Source organism: Pongo abelii, chromosome 18 (genome assembly GCF_028885655.2).
Source record: "Pongo abelii isolate AG06213 chromosome 18, NHGRI_mPonAbe1-v2.0_pri, whole genome shotgun sequence".
NCBI classification, from domain to species: domain Eukaryota; kingdom Metazoa; phylum Chordata; class Mammalia; order Primates; family Hominidae; genus Pongo; species Pongo abelii.
In genome coordinates, this window is record NC_072003.2 from 35,343,926 (window position 1) to 35,362,616 (window position 18,691).

General features: G+C 40.3%; 1 protein-coding gene across 2 annotated transcripts in view; it reads left to right on the forward strand.

Annotated features, from left to right (window-relative positions):
- Positions 1-355: 355 nt before the first annotated feature.
- Positions 356-18,691, forward strand: part of LOC112131499 (cyclin-Y-like protein 1B) — a 32,537-nt gene continuing 14,201 nt past the window's right edge. Inside the window, exons 1-7 of one of the 2 annotated variants that reach the window (XM_054533831.2) lie at positions 362-657; positions 1,976-2,035; positions 4,396-4,430; positions 10,007-10,107; positions 13,092-13,127; positions 15,199-15,250; positions 15,842-15,961. In XM_054533831.2, the coding sequence (XP_054389806.1) occupies positions 462-657; positions 1,976-2,035; positions 4,396-4,430; positions 10,007-10,107; positions 13,092-13,127; positions 15,199-15,250; positions 15,842-15,961 (600 nt within the window). In that variant the 5' untranslated portion in view covers positions 362-461. Of the gene's footprint in view, positions 658-1,975; positions 2,036-4,395; positions 4,431-10,006; positions 10,108-13,091; positions 13,128-15,198; positions 15,251-15,841; positions 15,962-18,691 lie in introns of both variants that reach the window. The other variant, XM_063717280.1, reaches the window with a different exon arrangement.

Consider the following 18,691-nt stretch of genomic DNA (forward strand, 5'->3'; position numbering starts at 1 on the left):
ACTGTCCAACCGGCCTGACCCTCCCCTCACTCTTGGGTTCTGTGATAAAGGCTCCCGGTTTGGGCTGATGGGAGAAGGCAAGTCACTTCCTGTAACAGGCAGCACTGGGAAGCCACGGCTCAATCTAGTCAGAACAACTGGGTTTCATATTCATAGAAATCTCAGGTCCAACTTTAATCAGTCCACTCTTGCTGGGCAAAGGGGAGAAAGGGTATCCTGAACATGTTTTCACCAGGGCCTGAAATCTTAACAGCCTGACAACACAAGGCTTAGATTCCAGTGGAAAGATGGGTGATAAACACACACATAAATAAGCAAGTAATTTCAGAGAGAGGCAAGCGATGTGAAGGGTCAGAGGCAGGGGGTCTGGGGAGTTGTCCTGCAGCGCTGACATCTATGAGGCAGCGTGAAGCAAAGGTGCAGGCCAAGGCAGAGAGGAACGGAGGCGCCACAGATGGAACATGCTGCTCCCCAATGCCAGCCCCAAGCAAAGCCAGCCCAGGGTGAGGTGGACGGAACCGCCACGCAGCTGTAACATCACGGAGGCGGAGTTGGCAGTAGCACCACATCCCACTGCTGTGGAGCCTGCCCAGTCGGATTTCGGAGTCCAAGAGGGCCATGACCTGCAGCACATCAGCGACCAGGAGATGCCCAAAGGTAAGGAGGCTACTGATACTGTTTGCCCTCAGGTGCGCCTGTGGCCACCGCTGACCCAAGGTCCCCACTAGAGGTATCCACAGCCTCGGGCTCCTGCCTTCTGCCCCTAGCCAGCTTTCCTAGACCCAGGGACCAGGCAGGAGGACTGGCCTTGCTTCGTGCCTGCCTACCCTCCCCCCGACCCCCAATTCTTTTTCCCTGCAGCATCTGGTGGTTTCTCTCCTGCTCCCGACCCCAGTGCCCAGTTCTGGCCCCTTTCTCATCCCCCCAGGCTGGCCGAAAAGTAAGTTTCCAAAATAGAAAATGTATGCTATAGATTTCATTGCTATAGAGGAAGTGTCTTACAGCTCTTCTGTTTATACTTTGGTTGGCCTCTGAATTTATTTAAACGTTAGAATAATTAAGCTTCATGATGAATGTGCCTTTGTAACTGGAAAGTAGTGTACTCTCGGAATATTGAAAAATCGTGAAAGAATGAACAAAGATAGTATGTGAATGAATTGTACCTTTATACACAAAGCATGCAAGTACTTGTGAAAGTTTTTCCTTGTTTGGTGGTGTAAGTTAAGCCTCTGAGTGGTTTTACACACTAGGTAGTAGATGGGTAGTGCTGGATGAGAGTCCAAAATAGACTCCTTGTATCATTCTTTAGGATTTACAACCCATTTCTATGTATGTCTCATGTATCACCCTGCCTCTACAAAAAAATGGTTAAAAATTAGCCAGGTGTGGTGGCTTGCACCAATAGTCTCAGCTGCAAGGGGATCGCTTGAGCCCAGCAGTTTGAGGCTTCAGTGAGCTATGCTGGCTCCATTGCACCATTGCACCACTCCAGCCCGGGCAACACAATGAAACCCTGTCTCTTTAAAAAATCGTTTTTTTCCCAAAACAGCTCTTTGTTTTAACATATTTGACATACTGAGCTGGTGTCTGACAGTAATTGACCACAACATCACTTGCTGCTTGAGACTTTCCCTGAAATGTGCTGGTAATAGCAACATACAGGAGGGTGGGTATATTTGATACGAAGAAGGAGGAGGGCATGTATATGATTCATCTACAAGTTGCATCAGTTTAGGTGTAAGTTTTAAAAAGAAGTCCCAGACACAGCCTGGTTTCATTCCACATACGTGGAGAGCTTCTGTGATTTTTTCATTCTCCAGTAGAATTGGGACATTGTGGCTTTTATTTTCTTTACATTTATTACTAAAAACTTTTCTCAAGACTGTTAAAAGTGATTAAAATGGATGTGTAGCTTTAAAAAGAATCTTTTCTACTCATCTAAATTATTACATTTTTCCTTCTTCTTCCTCTACAGATTTTGCTTCTGACCATCCAAAGGAAAGCACACTCTTCCTGAGAAAATATCAAATGAGTGGTAAGACAATATTGTTTCTTCCTCCAAGCAAAAAACTACAAACTTTCTGTTTTGTGTATTACAGAAAGTATTTAGAGGAACTCAGATATTAGTTAAAAGTTTTTCATGTTTAATATATTTACTTGTCTTATTTTAATATGTGACATAATTTCCTTTAGTTGTCATTGTTCATGGAAACATGCAGACTTTGTGTTTACACCTTTGGCGACATTTTTATCAATGCAATTAATTGGCCACATGATTTAATGTAGTAGTCATGGATTTATGCCTTTTTCTTCATACGTCTTTGCCATTTTTCGCTTGCTCCAAAGAGTACATTTTGATGATGCGTGATAGGATTTAGTCTACAGCTTGGATTTCACTTGAACAAATCAAAAGAATCCATTGTTCTAGATTGGGTCTGTGATTTTGTCCTCCTTTTTACACAGTGCTCTAACCACATGAGCCTATCACATCCGTGTTCATGCTACTCAGAACTTATTCATTCGAATGTAATGGAAATGTAAACATGGCCTGTGCTGTTTTCCAGGTTAGCCTTAGTGTGTGAAACTAGTGTAAAGTTTCCACATCCTGCTTGTTTTAGGATGAGAATTAGAACTGTAGGAGTTTTCTGTACTCCTGCTTATTTTTTGTAACATTCTGCTAAATCTTACTTTATTTTCAAAAAAGCCATACACCATGTTTTTCAGTTAATTTCACCAGCAAGAATACAAGAAGTGGGGGTTCTATAATAACATCTGAAGTAATGCAGCACAGTAAAAAATGGGTTTCTCCCCTGCATTTTCATAGTTTGTGTGGACTTTGCCTGTCTTGAGCTGGTAACTTCTGGTTAGGATTGTTGTATTTCTCAGTTTCTTCCAGAGCCATGAGCTTCTCACACACAGAGTACATGGAAGTAGAAGAAAACCTACCCCATGCCCCTGTCTCTTCAGCAGTGAGAAATGTGTGTCAGTGAGACCAGTTCAACTTCAAAGGAGGAGGCATTGTAGGGAACAAAGTGTGGCCCAAGTCCCCCTTGTAGCTTTTATTCTTGGGACCTGTGTTAGAACAAAATGATTGTGTGTGCTGAGGATACCATGCTCAATTAGGTTGGACACTCATTTTAACATTTGAGTTTAAGATAGGCTACTTTTCAGTTGTGTAAAGACCCATTTATTTTTTCAGTAACATATCAGTAGATGACCGATAAGTCCTTTGGGATGCTTGCAGGGATTCTAGTGCATCTAGAGATTGGCTCCTGGCCAGAAACTGGTTCTTAGAGCTGTCAGCTATGAGATCTTGTAATGAATGTTATGTGTAAATGTAGAATCAGAAAACACTACTGCCTAGGGGTTCAGATATACAGTAGGTAAATTTTTTATTAGCTAAATTTTTCATCTGTCCTGTATTTTGGCATTTCTATGAAGGAATACCTGAGACTGGATAATTTATAAAGAAAAGAGGCTTTATTGGCTCACAGTTCTACAGGCTGTACAGGAAGTATGGTGCTAGCATCTGCTTCTGGCAAGGGCCTCAAGAAGCTAATAATCATGGTGAAAGGTGAAGAAGTCATTTTTCACATGGTGACAGAAGGAGAAAGAGAGAGTGAGAGGTTCTGTGTGCTTTTAAACAAGCAGATCAGGCCAGGTGGAGTGGCTCACTCCTGTAACCCCAGTACTTGGGAGGCTGAGGCAGGCAGATCACTTGAGGCCAGAGTATGAGACCAGCCTTGGCCAACATAGTGAGACCCTGTCTCTACAGAAAATTTAAAAATTAGCCAGGTGTGGTGGTGCATGCCTGCAGCCCCTGCTATTCTTGAGGCTAAGGTGGGAGGATCACTTGAGCCCAGGAGGTCAAGGCTGAAGGTTGCAGTGAACCATAATCACGCCACTGTACTCCAGCCTGGGCGTCAGAGTGAGACCCTGTCTCAGAACAACAACAACAACAAAAAGCCAAGAAGATTATGCATGAACTCAGAGCAGGAACTCACTCATCACCAAGGGGATGGTGCTAATCCATTCATGAGGGATCTGCCCCTGTGATGCAAACACTTCCCCACCTCCAACACTGGGCACTACATTTCAACATGAGATTTGGAGGGCACACATGTTCCCTAATTTGTTTTGCCTTTCCTTGTGTACATGGCGATTCTTTCAGTTTTACGTAATGGAATATCTGTTAGGTCAAAACTAAAACTATGTTTTTAGCTTTTACTTTATGAGATTCATCATGCCAGATTATTTAAATTATAAATTTTGTTGGTAAGAATTTTTAAAAATGGAATTTTGTCACATTTTCTATAGTGATAATCAGATGATTAGCAACTACTTTTATTCTATGGTATTTATACCAGAACTCATTAGTTATTTTTTCATTCTTAGTGCAAGAAAAGAGGAAGAGCTCTCACCTATATTATGTAAGTAAGCTTTCGAAAAGTTAAGAAATCAATTGTTTGAATTAAAAGTCTGTCAAGATTCCTTAAAAATTTAACAGGGAGCCAGTGCTGTTAGCATGATCGTTTTTTGGTGGATTTTCTAAATCTCTTCTATTTTCCTAAGTATCAGATTTATGCAGGAAAGTCTTTAGTTTACTGTGCCCATTTTAAGGGTGTCTGACATTTAAGTTACATAATTTGGTTGTGATATAAATATCTGCCTTAAATATTTAATCTTTTGGCTGGGCACGGTGGCTCACGCCTGTAATCCCAGCACTTCGGGAGGCCGAGGCTGGTGCATCATGAGGTCAGGAGTTCAAAACCAGCCTGACCAAGAGGGTGAAACCCCACCTCTACTAAAAATACAAAAATTAGCCAGGTGTGGTGGTGCATGCCTGTAATCCCAGCTACTTGGGAGGCTGAGGCAAAAGGATTTCTTGAACCCAGGATGCAGAGAGGTTTCAGTGAGCCGAGATCATGCCACTGCACTCCAGCCTGCGTGACAGAGTGAAGCTCCATCTCAAAAAAAATTAATCTTTTTTAATCAAATCAAATGAAAAATAGCTAAGTCCATTTTCTTTAACACATTCTGCTGACTTCTTTTCATAGCAGGTGAAAGTGTAGCTTCCTCACTCCACTGTAACCTTATTTACCTCTCTGTTTCTTTCCTCCACCTCTAACACATTTTGTATTAAATAACTAATTGGTATTTACATGATTATGACTAAGCACATATTATTCACTGCTGAGTCATAGAGTATTCTGACTGTGCCTTCTCCTTGTACATCCTTCATTCTTTATCTTAAATTTAAACACTTCTGCACTTCTCCCAGATAACCCCCCTTTTCCTAGCGCATGATAGCTCATAAAGCCAAATGCAACCATTAGACCCCAGCTGGCCTCCTTGTTTTCACATCCTGCATTATTTTGTGTGTGGAATTAATTTTCTGACTATGTTCCTTCACCTCTTTTTTAACAGGTATTCTTCCTGAAGTGTTGTAACATTTGTTACATGCCTATCAAAAATAGTGTTTTACCTACTAAAACATATGTTCCATGTTTTTTCTTGAAGCAACTTTCCTTGGCCTTTGGTTATCCTCCTCCAGGATAGACTATGTTTTCCTAGGCTGTCCTTGGCCTGTTTGCCTGGGAGCCCTCTCTGAACTCTTCTGGGACCACTCATGTTGGATCAGTGAGTCCTAGATTGTGCATTGCCCTCTGCCTTGTGTTACTCCCCAGTGGTGCTAGAGCACAGTTTCTGAGGAAAGGCTCGTGGACACACATGTATAGAGATCTAGCCTCTCTCAAAACCCCTCCTTTGTTGTAGAGTATAAAATTCTAGAGTGAAAACTAAATTTCATGGCTCTGAAGACAATTTTCTATTGTGTTTTCATTATACTGTTCTTGAAACTATTACCATTGTGTGACACATCATATGTAACCAATTTTTACATTTCTCAAGATTTTTAGGACCTTCTGTATCCCTGGGATTCTGAAATTGTATAATAAAGATTGCTGGGGACCTTTTATTTTGTTGGGGCCATTAAGTCTGCAGACTATCTCTTCTAGAGAATTTTCCTATTTTCTCTGTTTCATTATTATTATTTTAGTATTCTTATGATTCAGATGTTGGGCCTCATAGACCAGTATTTCTGCATTGATCTTTAATTTCTTCCCCTCCTATTTTCCAGTTTGTCTGTCATTCTGCTTCTTAGAGATTCTTTGACTTTCTGTGCTAACTGTTCTATTGATTTTTTAACTCCTTAATGATATTTTAAGATAATTTTTTAAAGTTTTGCTCCTGACTTTTTACTGGTCCCAGGAATTCCTTTCTCCTGTTGTTTTGATCTCTTATTGGAGGCTTCCCTCAAATGTGTGGTGATCTTTGGCTTTCTCTGATTGGAAGCAGGACCTTTGTTCACTGAGGGGTCTCACTGTGGGAATTTGGAAGTCGAGCAGCTTTTCATTTGGGGGACATTAGTGTATTGTGTGAGGGTATGATGGTTCAGTTTTCTTCCAAGAAGGTCTCCCAATTTTCTGCCTTGGCAGTGCAAGCTTGGCTGCTGGTTTTCCAGAAGTAGGTTTGGGAAGGAAGGTGCAGTTTCACTTTGTGTGTGCAATTTATTCCCATTTCCCAGGTTTCAGCCATGGTAGCTCTGAGCCCAGATACCCTCAGGTATAATATATCCAGATAATACACATCCAAATTCCTTATCAGATGGGAGGGGAGGTGGACTTGGGTCTCTAAGCACAGATTTACAGTGACCTTGCTGGCTTCTGTTGTATGTTTCACCCTACCTTCCCAGGTACCATGTGCTTCTGATTTTGGAGCCTGGGTTGGGTTCTTCAAAACAAACAAGATTGCTTGTTTCTGTTCCAGTCACTCCCTGTCAGCTCCAAAGCTGTGCTTCCATGTCAGTTGCCACTCCTCTATCTGCTTTTCACCTTGTAGCATTGACTCAGAATCATGTGCCGTCAATCCTGTCTCCTGGTCCTGTGTATAATGTTCATTTTATGACTAATGCTAATGAGATTTCAGAAGGAAGAGAAAATAAATTTCTGGTCAATCCATCATATTTAATCCAAATTTAGAACCTATATATAAGTGTAAATCTAAGTTTAAATTTGACATAATTATGACATTAATTCAGGCAATTTCTATTTATACCTCCAATAAGCATATTACACTTTTCCACTCAGGCCTTGTGTAAGAATTCTATTCAAACTCCATACATGCCATGTGGTTCCATTGCTGTGCAACACAGATGGAGCTGTTTTTGTTAGTGCACAAAGTGTTAGAAATTTTTAAGTTAGCTAAAAGTCATTAATCATTTAAAAAATATCTGAAACATGTCTTGTAAAAAAACGTGGGGGGAAAAGTAGGGCTCTTGAGATCCGGACATGGTGGTCATGCCTGTAATCCCAGCACTTTGGGGGACTGAGGCAAGTGGAACACTTGAGGCCGGGAGTTTGAGAGCAGCCTGGTCAATATGGTGAAACCTTGTCTCTAGTAAAAATACAAAAATTAGCCTGGCATGGTGGCACACGCCTTTAGTTCCAGCTACACAGGAGGCTGAGGCAGGAGAATTGCTTGAACATGGGAGGCAGAGGTTGCTGTGAGCTGAGATCAAGCCACTGCACTCCAGCCAGGGAAACAGAGCAAGAATTACTCTAAAAAAAACCCACAATCCAATATACATTCATTATAAGAAATGTTAAATAGAAGAAAATGGGGACAGATATCACCTAAAGCTGTACCAACTAGTTTGTGTTTTGGTGCATTATTTTCGTGTTCTTTTTATTCTCATATATGGATTTTTTCTCAGAATTGAGTTTTGTGATGGTGTAGTATTATGCTGTATTACCCCTAATAGTACCGACCTTAAGGGATACCTTCTTTCACTTTGAATAAAAGTATCCGAATGAGTCCATTTTCATTTTTCATGCTATATTTGTGTTTTGAGGCAATAATAGTATGTACATTGACACACATACATGCTTAATGTAAAGTATATACATTAATAGAATAGCTTAAGAGATTTAAGAGTTTAGCTAGAGGTAAAACATTTCTACCTTGAAGGAGAATTTGGTCCTTCAAATAGTAATATTGTTCAAAACCATCTGGAATATTTGTTAAGAAATAAGTGAATTTACAGTAAAAAGCATCTGAAACGAGCAAAATGGTGTTAGACTGTATGGATATTTCTGATTACTGGCTACAGGCAATTTTTAAAAGCTGTGTACTTTTATAAACAACCACTAGATCTTCCCCCTTCCCTGTCTTTCATGTATTTGTGGGAGGCCTTGATGGAAGAGTGTGATAACATGATGCAAACAAGCATATTAATAGGAGGAAAGAAGGCTCATCTGAGTTATTTTTTAAGTTAAAATAATAGGTATTTTGTGGTTTTAAATAATGCTGTTGATCTTTTCAACTATTTGGTGACTGGGATTTGGTTACTGCCATTATTTTTAAGAAAGAGCATTTTTTTTCTTTTTTTCTTTTTTCTTTTCTTTTTTTTTTTTTTTTTGACAGAGTCTTGCTCTGTCGCCCAGGCTGGAGTGCAGTGGCTGGGATTACAGGCACACCCGCCACCACACCTGGCTAATTTTTGTATTTTTAGTAGAGATGGGGTTTCACCATCTTGGCCAGGCTGGTCTTAAAGTACTGACCTCGTGATCCACCCGCCTCAGCCTCCCAAAGTGCTGGGATTACAGGAGTGAGCCACCGCGCCCGGCCGGGAAGTGCATTTTCTTAACATAGATGAGGCAGTTTCCATATTGGCTATTGCACTCTTGACGAGTGAACAGATACATTTAAAGTGTTTTAGAGATAGTTTATTTTCTAGAGGGTTCAAAAGATTCACTGTCATCTCTCTGATAGCACTGCAGGTAAATTTTCATTGATTTGTAACTGCAGGAAGATTTACCTTCCAAATTGTAACTGATTTAAATAACTTGTCAAGCATTTATTGACCTCCTGAATTTCTCCCACATTCTGTGCTCAGCAGCTGCGGTTAGGAGAGGAAGGGCCCTCCCTACCCTGGAGAGGCTTACTTTCTCACCAGGGGGATCCTCTGCAGGCAATTGCTATCATGTAACACGCAGTGAATTAGACTGACGAGTACACAAAACCGGAAGTGTTTTGTGATGTGGCTGCTGGCAGAGGGATCCCAGAAGGCAGAGGAGGTGAAGCTTGCTGGGACAAGGGGGAAAGAAATAGGTATTCCGGGCAGAGAGCAGCATGAATGAGGCAGGACAGTGCCATGATGTGTGTCAAATAACTTACAGAATAAAATCAATCAACTTTTGAAATGAATGTAAAGTATTCTCGGAAGTTCTCATTTGAGTCATGTAATAGCAGTCTTACATAAACATGAAGTGAAAGTTAAATTCCCGTAGTTGTTTTCATCATCTGATTTCTAGATGTGAGAGAGTCTTAAAGCAGTACTTTTTCTATCTTCCCCCAAGGAAATAGGCCCAGAGAGACCTATAGCCCCTCACTTGTTTGGTCACTGAGCAGCGCTGGCACACAGGGTCTCTGACTCTAAAACGCTGGTTCCATCACACTGTCTCTTGAATGAGTACACTTAGGATTAGTAACTTAGTGAATGTAGTATGAGGTCTTTATTTACTGCAATAAAAATGGTCTTGTGCCAATATTATTTAATGTATGACATTTTGTTGTAGTTAATGAATAACAGAAATAGAAAATCTCAGCTGCCTTTTACTGCATAATAAAAAAACACGAAATGTTATTTTAAACTTTTCCCATTATTTATAAAGGGAGTTCATAATAGAGGCTTGCCAGGTTTGATGATTGGTATCATAGCAAGGGCGGCATTTTATAACCCATTCCTCAAACATCATCTGCGGAAGTTAAGCACCTCCAATGAGTTTCCCATAGAGCTGCTCACGGTACCACACTCAGGCAGGTCATGGGGCGTAAGAAATACCTTAATGCTTTATTGTTTGACATTTTGACTAAGGAAAAAAGCCCACACTTTTGTAGGTTCAGCCTGCTGTAAACATTTTTCTCTATCTTCCTTCTCCTTCAGATACCTCCATGGCATCTTGACAGAAAATACTGCTCATGTTCCACCATATTGCTAGGTAACAGCACAGTCAGCCAGCCTGATCTTAGACACACACTAGAAAGGTGAATACAACGAGGCTGCCAAGGGCTGAGTGACAGACCCCCATAGGCTAAAAGCATCCTGGCCATCCTCTGTCATTTCAGCCATTTGGTTGCCCTTTTCAGCAAGCAGTTTAAGAAATTGATGTCAATGATATATGGATTTCCAGGACCGAAATATGAATTTTCTGTTTCTCTTTTAATTTTAGACACTGTGTGGTAGAAGGGAAAGCTACTTAGCAAATAAGCAATCCCAGAAAAGCCATAGCTATTTATTTGATGCATTCATGTTATGAGAGTGTTGAACCTAATTGGAAGGAGAGGTGCTTTTTATTGGATGTTTCTGGGAAAAATTATTAGTTCTTTATGAGCTACAGGCCTAAGACGATGGGTACTACTTTGGAAACTACTCTTGGAAGAAGGAATGGCTTGTCCTCCAGGGGTACCATAGTGTATCTGCATTTAAATTTTCCATCATGCGTGAGCACTTCATAGGCTACAATCAGACATGCCTTTTCAAAACACCCTTGAACGATGGGTTCAAGTTTATTTAAAAAGTCACAACAAAGCCCAGTTCCACTGAAGATCTCCAGGGAACATTATTAACATCTCCTTAGATTATGAGTGTTGATTTTTGGGAAAACAGTTTGAGAAGTACTACCTTAGAATATTAATGTCCTTATCCCTAACTTCCAGTCTATAAATATGACTAGCTTACAAGCTTAATTTTGTTTCTAATGTACTAGCTTTTTAAGCTAATTTGTCAGTAACTTCTACTTTAATTAAAAATGGTAAATTTATGCTCATAATAATGTCACTTTCCTCTCTCATGTATAATAATTATCGAGATCAAATTGTGTTTCAGCAGTAACTGGAATCCACCTGTGTCTAAAGCCCTGAGCTTTGGCCTCTATGGAGTCATCACTTAATGTTTTTATTCAACCCTAAGTAAAAAGGCACTCTGTTTTGGCTAGAGTCCCTGGTTTCTTCTGATTTCAAAAGATTCTGATGTTTCAGTATGCAATTCAAAAGTAATTTTTAAGCTTCACCTTGCTCAAACAAGTAGAGATTCTACTTTTTCTTCCAGCATAGTCTAATTCTTACAAGTTTCTTTAAAATAGACTTTTTTTGTTGTTTTTAGAGACAGGGTTTTGCTCTGTTTGCCAGGCTGGTTTCAAAACTCCTGGGCTCAAGCAATCCACCCAACTCAGCCTCCCAAAGTGCTATGATTACAGGCACCAGCTACCACACCTGGCCTAGAAGTCTATTTTTGAAGTACAGTTAGTTTTAATTTGCTCTCCAATTTTAGAAGGGATCATTTGGTATATTTACTTTTGGTGAAGTGAAGGTTTACTGAGCAAATTAATACAGCAAATTGGCTTTTTGGAAAGATTTTGAAAAATGTTTTTCATAGTTAGTAGTCCATTGTTCTCAAAGGGATGAGTGAGCCACATTAGAATCACATATACATGTTTCTTCAAAATATATGTCTGCAAACACATGCATCTTCCCAGCTCCACATTCCCTCCATCTCTGGGCACTCATAAGCCTTTTAGAAAAATGCTTAAGTATGTGAGGCATCATTATATGGACAAAAGCATCCCAGATGATTCTGACCTTAACCCTAACTCAGTCATTCACAAACTTTGCTGCACATTGGAATCACCTGGGGAACTTTGCCAACAACCCTGATGTCCAAATCATACCCAATGCAAGTTAAATCAGAATGTCTCCAGCTGGCAGTGAGGCCATTTTTAAAGCTTCTCGGGTGATCCAGTGTGCAGCAAACATGGGGAACACTGCTTCCTTTGCATGGAGGAGTGATGGTTCTCATGTATAAATTACACGTTTTCCCAGTCATTTGCTCTTCTTTCTACCTATAGAGCCTTTCGTCTGTGCAAGTCATTTCTATGTATGTGTGCATATGCTTAAATTTAAACTGTGCCGTAGTGTTTCATGAACACCTGCAGTTCACAAAAGCACTATGTGGGGACCTTGGGCAAGTCAGTTTGAAGCCTTGGTTCTCTTGTTTGTAAAATGAGTGGTTCATGGAGTGTCATGTAAGATTCAGTGGTCTTTTCAGCATGTAACTTCAAATTCTGTGATTTTAAAATCAATTTGGAGATTAAACTGTTTGAGGCACTATAGAAATATCCATCTTAAATGCTAATAATGTTCTAAGGCCTACTTTTTACAACTCAAATTTCCCTTCTCAAATTATTCTGAGCCTCATTTTAAATGCTGAGGGCAAATGGAAGCACAGAACTTATCCAAGAGAAGCACCTGTTTGCTGACACACAACATCTGAGGATGACTTAGGACCAGAGTAACATACATCTGAAGAGTTGTATTTGTTCACTAATATTTTGTTTAAACAAATGTGGAAATACCTGTCATGAATATTGTATGATGCGGTGTTACGCTGTTTAGTGCTGTTTATTTCAGGATAGCTACAAATGTCATCGATTTTTGTGTGCATTTTGTTTACTAATAAATTTTCTGCTAATAAGTATGCATAGGTGATTTTAAATTACTTTATGTGGTATAAAGCACATTGATGATGTGCTTTTAGGGAAATAATGACAAATGGGTGAGTAGGTGATGGTGAACTAAATCAGCTGAAATGCAGGGCCTAGCCCCTTAAAAAGCAAAACATTACTGTATGGCCTAAATAGAAGCATATGTACACATAGATATAACTGACTTGCACAGGATGAAAGGTTCTATGGGTAGAAGAGCAAATGACAGGGAAAATATGTAATTGTTTATATGCAATAACCATCAGCAGAAACATCTTCTAACAACATATTGCCTAGCATTTTAGTTCTCCCATTTTCGCTATAAAGCCAGAGAGCTAAAACAAAAGAAAAGTGCTCATACAGTACTCTTTCAAACAAGAAGATTTCAGGGCCACTGAGAGGGTTTCCTCCTCCCCCTTTTAAAAACATATCTTCAGGCCAAAACAAATGATAAAATCAGTACTTACAAATATTTTTTTCCCTCCACAGTGTGACTTTGGCAATATATTACAACATAAAGCACAGGTGAGCTCTTTGAAAACCTGCCTTGTTACTCCAGCTCATCGCTTTGTATAATATGACACACAGTTAGGTTGTAACTATAGACATAAGCTGTAAAGTGTTTATTTTACAGTATTAAAGTGAATCATTTGTGGGTTTTTAAAGACTCTTTTACCTCTTAAATTATTGAGGGTCCCAAAGTGTATTTGCTTATGTCTTGTTTGCAATTTATTGTAAAGAAGCAATAAAAGGATGACCTGGCCTCATGCAAATATATAGTACAAAAAAACATGCATTTTTAAAGCTTTCAGGTAATTGTGGGTATTTTTAACCACACCAAAACTCCACAAGGGCTAAGTTATTAAAATAGTTATAGTGGGATTGTACATATCAATGAATTCATTCCACTAATACTCACTGATCTTTCTTGTACACTGAATGGATCTTTCCCCTTACCAGCTTTTATAATATTATGCATTGGCTATCTGGAAAATATTAATTCATGTTTATTTATAGTATGAAAACTCACTTTCATTAATATCCCCACAATTATAAAAATGTCTTCGAACATTGAGATGCTGTCAAGCTCACAGTATTAGGTATGAGTTTTCCAAGTCCTGATTTTTAGCTTGAAAGCATTAGATTTATTATACACAACAAATACTTGTTATTTTCCTTGAAATGACAAACTGCTCTTCTCTTTGAGAATGATAGTCAGTCATACTTTCAGATAGAAATGGTGCTCTGTGAAAAATTGGCTTGTTCAGCTCACAGTTAAATCACAAGTGCTTTTCTTTAACATAACCGTACTTCAGTATGCAGAAGTGCTTTATGTGAACTTTCTACTTAGAATACTAAAAAGAGAGGTCAAGATTTAATAACACCATTAATTTTTACTGTTTCATCAAGGACATTCTTAAGTGAAGCAGGCTACTTTAAGAAAAACTCCAAGGGCAGTGAAGAGTGGAATGAATTCTAGTATAATTTGGTACCACAGCCTTTATTCATACTGAGAAACCAGCAGTTTTACCCACTTTGGCTTTTATGCAATCATTACAAGTGTTGAACAGTGAGAAAGCAAGCAATGTCTTAATACTTTTAGAAAGTAATAAATTATTCTTATGTTTTATTTTCAATCAACTTCTCAGGTTGAATTGTATTCTTATAAGAACATTTAGGGCCATAGGTCGTGGTTGACACCTGTAACCACAGCACTTTGGGAGGCCAAGGTGAGAGAATTACATGCGACCAGGAGTTTGAGACTAGTCCGAGTAATGTGGCAAGACCCCATCCATACCAAAAAAGAATTAAAAATTAGCTGAGCATGGTAGTGTGCACATTTCATCCCAGCTACTTGGGAGGCTGAGGCAGAAGGATCTCTTGAGCTCAGGGAGTCAAGCCTGCAATAAGCCATGTTTGTACCACTGTGCTCCATCCTGGCTGAAAGAAAAAAACCCTGTCTCAAAAAAACAAAAACAAAGTTTTGACATCATGGGCCTCCTAGGGAATCTCAGGGGTCCACAAACCACATTTGGAGAACCACTGGTTTCCTAAATCAACACACAATGTGTTAGTTTTTTAAAGTTCATTAAGACTGGCCTCTTTTAAAATAAAAAGACAATTAAGTTTGTAACTCAAACTACTTAAACAAATATGATAAAAGTATAATAAAGAAATATTTGGGAAATCTCAATCTCATTCACATTTAATAAAAGTTCTAAAAATTTTACTGCCAACCACTACTGCTTTAAAAATGTTCTTGTGTTCCAGCATGAGGTTAGAGGAGTGAAAATAGATATAGTTTATTACCATTGCCTGTTAGCGGGGTCAATATTTAAAGGCAAGTCTGGCTCATCAATGTAGAAAAGACTTCACAGTTTAGAGTATTATGTGCTGAAGAAAAAGAGGTCAAGAAACCCTCTGAAGGCCAGGATCCAGGAGAAAAATTTGCAAAACCTGTTTTGGTGAGCAAATTTTACCAAAGCAAACAAGATGTGTCTCCCTCCACCCTCCATGCCCTACTCCCAGCAGATACTTTACTAAGATGTTAACAATTCCCAAATTAATTTCATAAATGCACATTCTTATTTTATAGATATGCAAATAGATCTCTGGCTATTTTTGACGAGCCAATACATCCACTTCCAGTAAGTGTCACTTTCTTTGAGGTTCTATTTTTGTCTCATAGAGTTGTGTTTAGTTCATGCTGAAGTAAAAATCATCCACCTTTAAGTCTTGCCTCTGTTGTGTCTAATCATCTTATATAAGGAGTGTTGTCAAGTGGGCATGCTGGAGTAAGAGCTGACTTGCAGCTTTGTTTAATTAGTGTGCTAAGGGGAGTAAATATACCATCGAGATAACAAAATGCATCATTTTAAAAGATAATTTTCTGTAGCAGCAAACAATATAAATATTTGTAAATAGTCGACAAATATGCACAATCTCTGTGAATAGAATTAGAAAACAATTTAAATTTAAATCAGTTTAAATGCTATAAAAATTTTAAAACTTCCTTCTTCAGATATGTGATAGCCACAGGGCCACTTAGCATCTCTGTTTATAGGAAACCAAAAATATTTTAAGATCCCACTGTTTATATTTTTAAAAACTGAAAGATATTTTATCCCATCCAAATTATTTTAAGGGACACGTGGGCACAAATGGGAGCACTGCCGTCTTAAGAATACTTAAAAAGTTTTCTTGAGTGGATATTTATGTTGCCTTTTTTCTTCTTTCAGCAAGGAAAGGCTCCAGGGAAATCCTTCGAGCATGATCCCGAACGCAACTGTATTTTCAGATATTTCTGTACTCTTTTTCTAGTCACAAAACTAACACCTCCATGTGCAATCGTAGCTTTGGTAAGATATTTCTTATCTATAAAGCATCTTTAACAACTGGTCTCCTACACAGGGTATGGCCGTGTTTCTAACTAAAAGTAGATTCCTGGAATTATCATGAGATCTTTTAAAAGAAACCTGTGCAAGCAAAGTAAATACACATATTTGAGTTTAATCATCATTACGGTTTAAAATGATGCAATTGCTTTTCTTATCAGAGAATAATTGCTATTAAAGGCAGCAGGAGAGATTTCTGGTTTCTCCTTCAACAGATTCCAATGTAGATCTAAGCTGAGTCCCAGGCCATATTCTCTGGGCACTTCTGATATATGCTGTGACTAGGAGCTGCTGCTCTGAATGCTTTGTTGTTCCTGCTGACCTCTTGTGCCTGCTCCAGAAATTGCCCAGGAATGTGCTACCAGTTAATGCTTGGACACAGGCTTTGCTAGTTAGCCTGCTAAGCTGTAGCTGTGTCCTTACCTCTACATCATTCTCACAGAATTCCTGTGGTGAGACTCATTCTGAATATGAAGTCCTCTTCAGATGGCTGGGATTGGTTTACCCCTCCCCACACTAACCTGTAGAGGAATGTCAACCGTGCAGCTGGGAGAGAAAAGATAATTAGAGCAGTAGCCTCTCCTTTGGCATCCGGCTAGAGCTTAGAAGAGAAGGCTTTTGCTGGGCACCTGCATAGAAACCCCTCCATGGGCAATGGATCAGATGCAGGCCTTTTCACGGAGCTGAAGGCCATTTGGCATGCTCAGCACAGCTGTCAGGAAGCAGGAGTGGTACTTCCAGCTAGAGAGCGAGCGAGCAGATGCAGGAGGGAAAGCTGGATTGAAAGAAGGGGGAGTTCACTGTAGACAGGCTAAATTTGGTGTGCCTGTAAGATAGGAGAGTGGCCGTGTGCAGTCATTATTTGGATCTATAGGACTGGAGCATGAATCTGAGCTGGAAATAAGAAATGAGGAGTGAGAGTAGCTGCGGAAGGCTTGGTGCGGTGGCTCACACTTGTAATCCCAGCACTTTGGGAGGCTAAGGCAGATGGATCACCTGAGGTCAGGAGTTCGAGACCAGCCTGACAAACATGGTGAAACCCTGTCTGTATTAAAAAATACAAAAAAATTAGCTGTGCATGGTGGTGGATGCCTATAATCCCAGCCATTTGGGAGGTTGAGGCAGGACAATTGCTTGAACCTGGGAGGCAGAGATTGCAGTGAGCTGAGATCACACCACTGCACTCCAGCCTGGGCAAAAAGAGTGAAACTCTGTCTCAAAATACTAATACTACTACTACTACTACTACTAATAATAATAATAATAATAGTGTAGCTGCTCAAATGCAGAGACAGTGTTTAGAATGAAAGTGGAGAAGCCGGGCATGGTGGGACACACCTATAGTCCCATCTACTCGGGAGGCTGATGCAAGAGAATGACTTGAGTTCAGGAGTTTGTGTCCAGCCTGGCCAGCATAGCAAGTCCCCACCTCTAAAAAGGAAAAGAAAAGAAAGAGGACAGAAGATAGCTCTGTAAGGACAACCAGCATGTAAGGGACAAGCCCCCAGTAAAGTGGCTAGAGTGGGAGGAGGAAGAGCACGAGAGGATAATAAAAGAAGAACAAAGGGTTCAAGATAGGAAAGGCTGTGGTCACCGTGCTAAATGCTGCAAGAAGTTGTCCGTTCCATAAACACCCGCTGGATGCCGACCCTGTCCCACTCTTCTAAGTGCTGGGGTAGAGAAGAGGACAGGTTGAACACATTCCTTGTCTTTATGAGCTTATGTTGTAATGAGAAAAGCATTTTTTCAGGTAATGGCAAATAGCAAAACAATAAAGCAGGATAAAGAGAGAGGGATGAGAGGGGCTCACTATTTCAGAATGATCAGGAAAAGTCTCTCTAGAGAGGTCACATTTGAACAGTGCCCTGAATATAAAGCGAGGACTATAAGGAGTGCTGGCATGACAGGCAGTGGGATGAGTGCAAAGACTGAGCTAGGAACATGTTTCATGTGTGCTTAAGGAACAAACAGCAGGGGGCCCGCATGGTGAGAGGAATGAAGGAAAGAACGGAAGAGATGAGACTGCACAGGCAGTGCCACAGCTCACAGAGCCTTTTGGCTTGCAGGCCATGGGAAGGAGTTCAGGTTTTATTCCAGTTTGATGGGGGCACTCATGGTAGATCTTGAGCAGGGGAGTGCAGTGTTCTTAATTGAAGAGGTTATGGCGACGGCTTTGGGGAGAGTAGACCATAGTTAGGAGGAAGGTTGGGGCAGAGAAGAGGACCAAGAAGCTACTAGGGTGATATAGGTGAGCCGTGACCCATGGTGGCTCAGAATCTGAAGCAGGCAGGCTACCAGTGAAGGTAGGCCTAGAGGGATTGCACACAGATTGGAACAGGGTAACTCACATGTAAGTATTAGTCCCCAGGAGCTAGGCCAATGGCAATTGCTTGGACAAGATTAGGGACAGCTTGGGGATTGGGTCCTTGGGGTGAAGGGCTCTGGTTTGTAGGTGTCAAGACTCTGAGGACCTTGGGAAGGGGCGTCTCAGGTGAGTGATAGGGGTGGGTGAGGTGGGTTAAGGAGAGATGGGAGGTGAGGAGCTGGCAACAGGGCCTGATGCTGTGAGCAAGTGAGAAGATGCCTCTGGGGAGCTGTGGGGAGCAGGATGGGAACAGGAAACACATTTGTATTGGGGGGAATTTCTGGCAGAGAGGGAGAAAGTCTTCAAGAAGAGGTGATTTGGGGAACAGT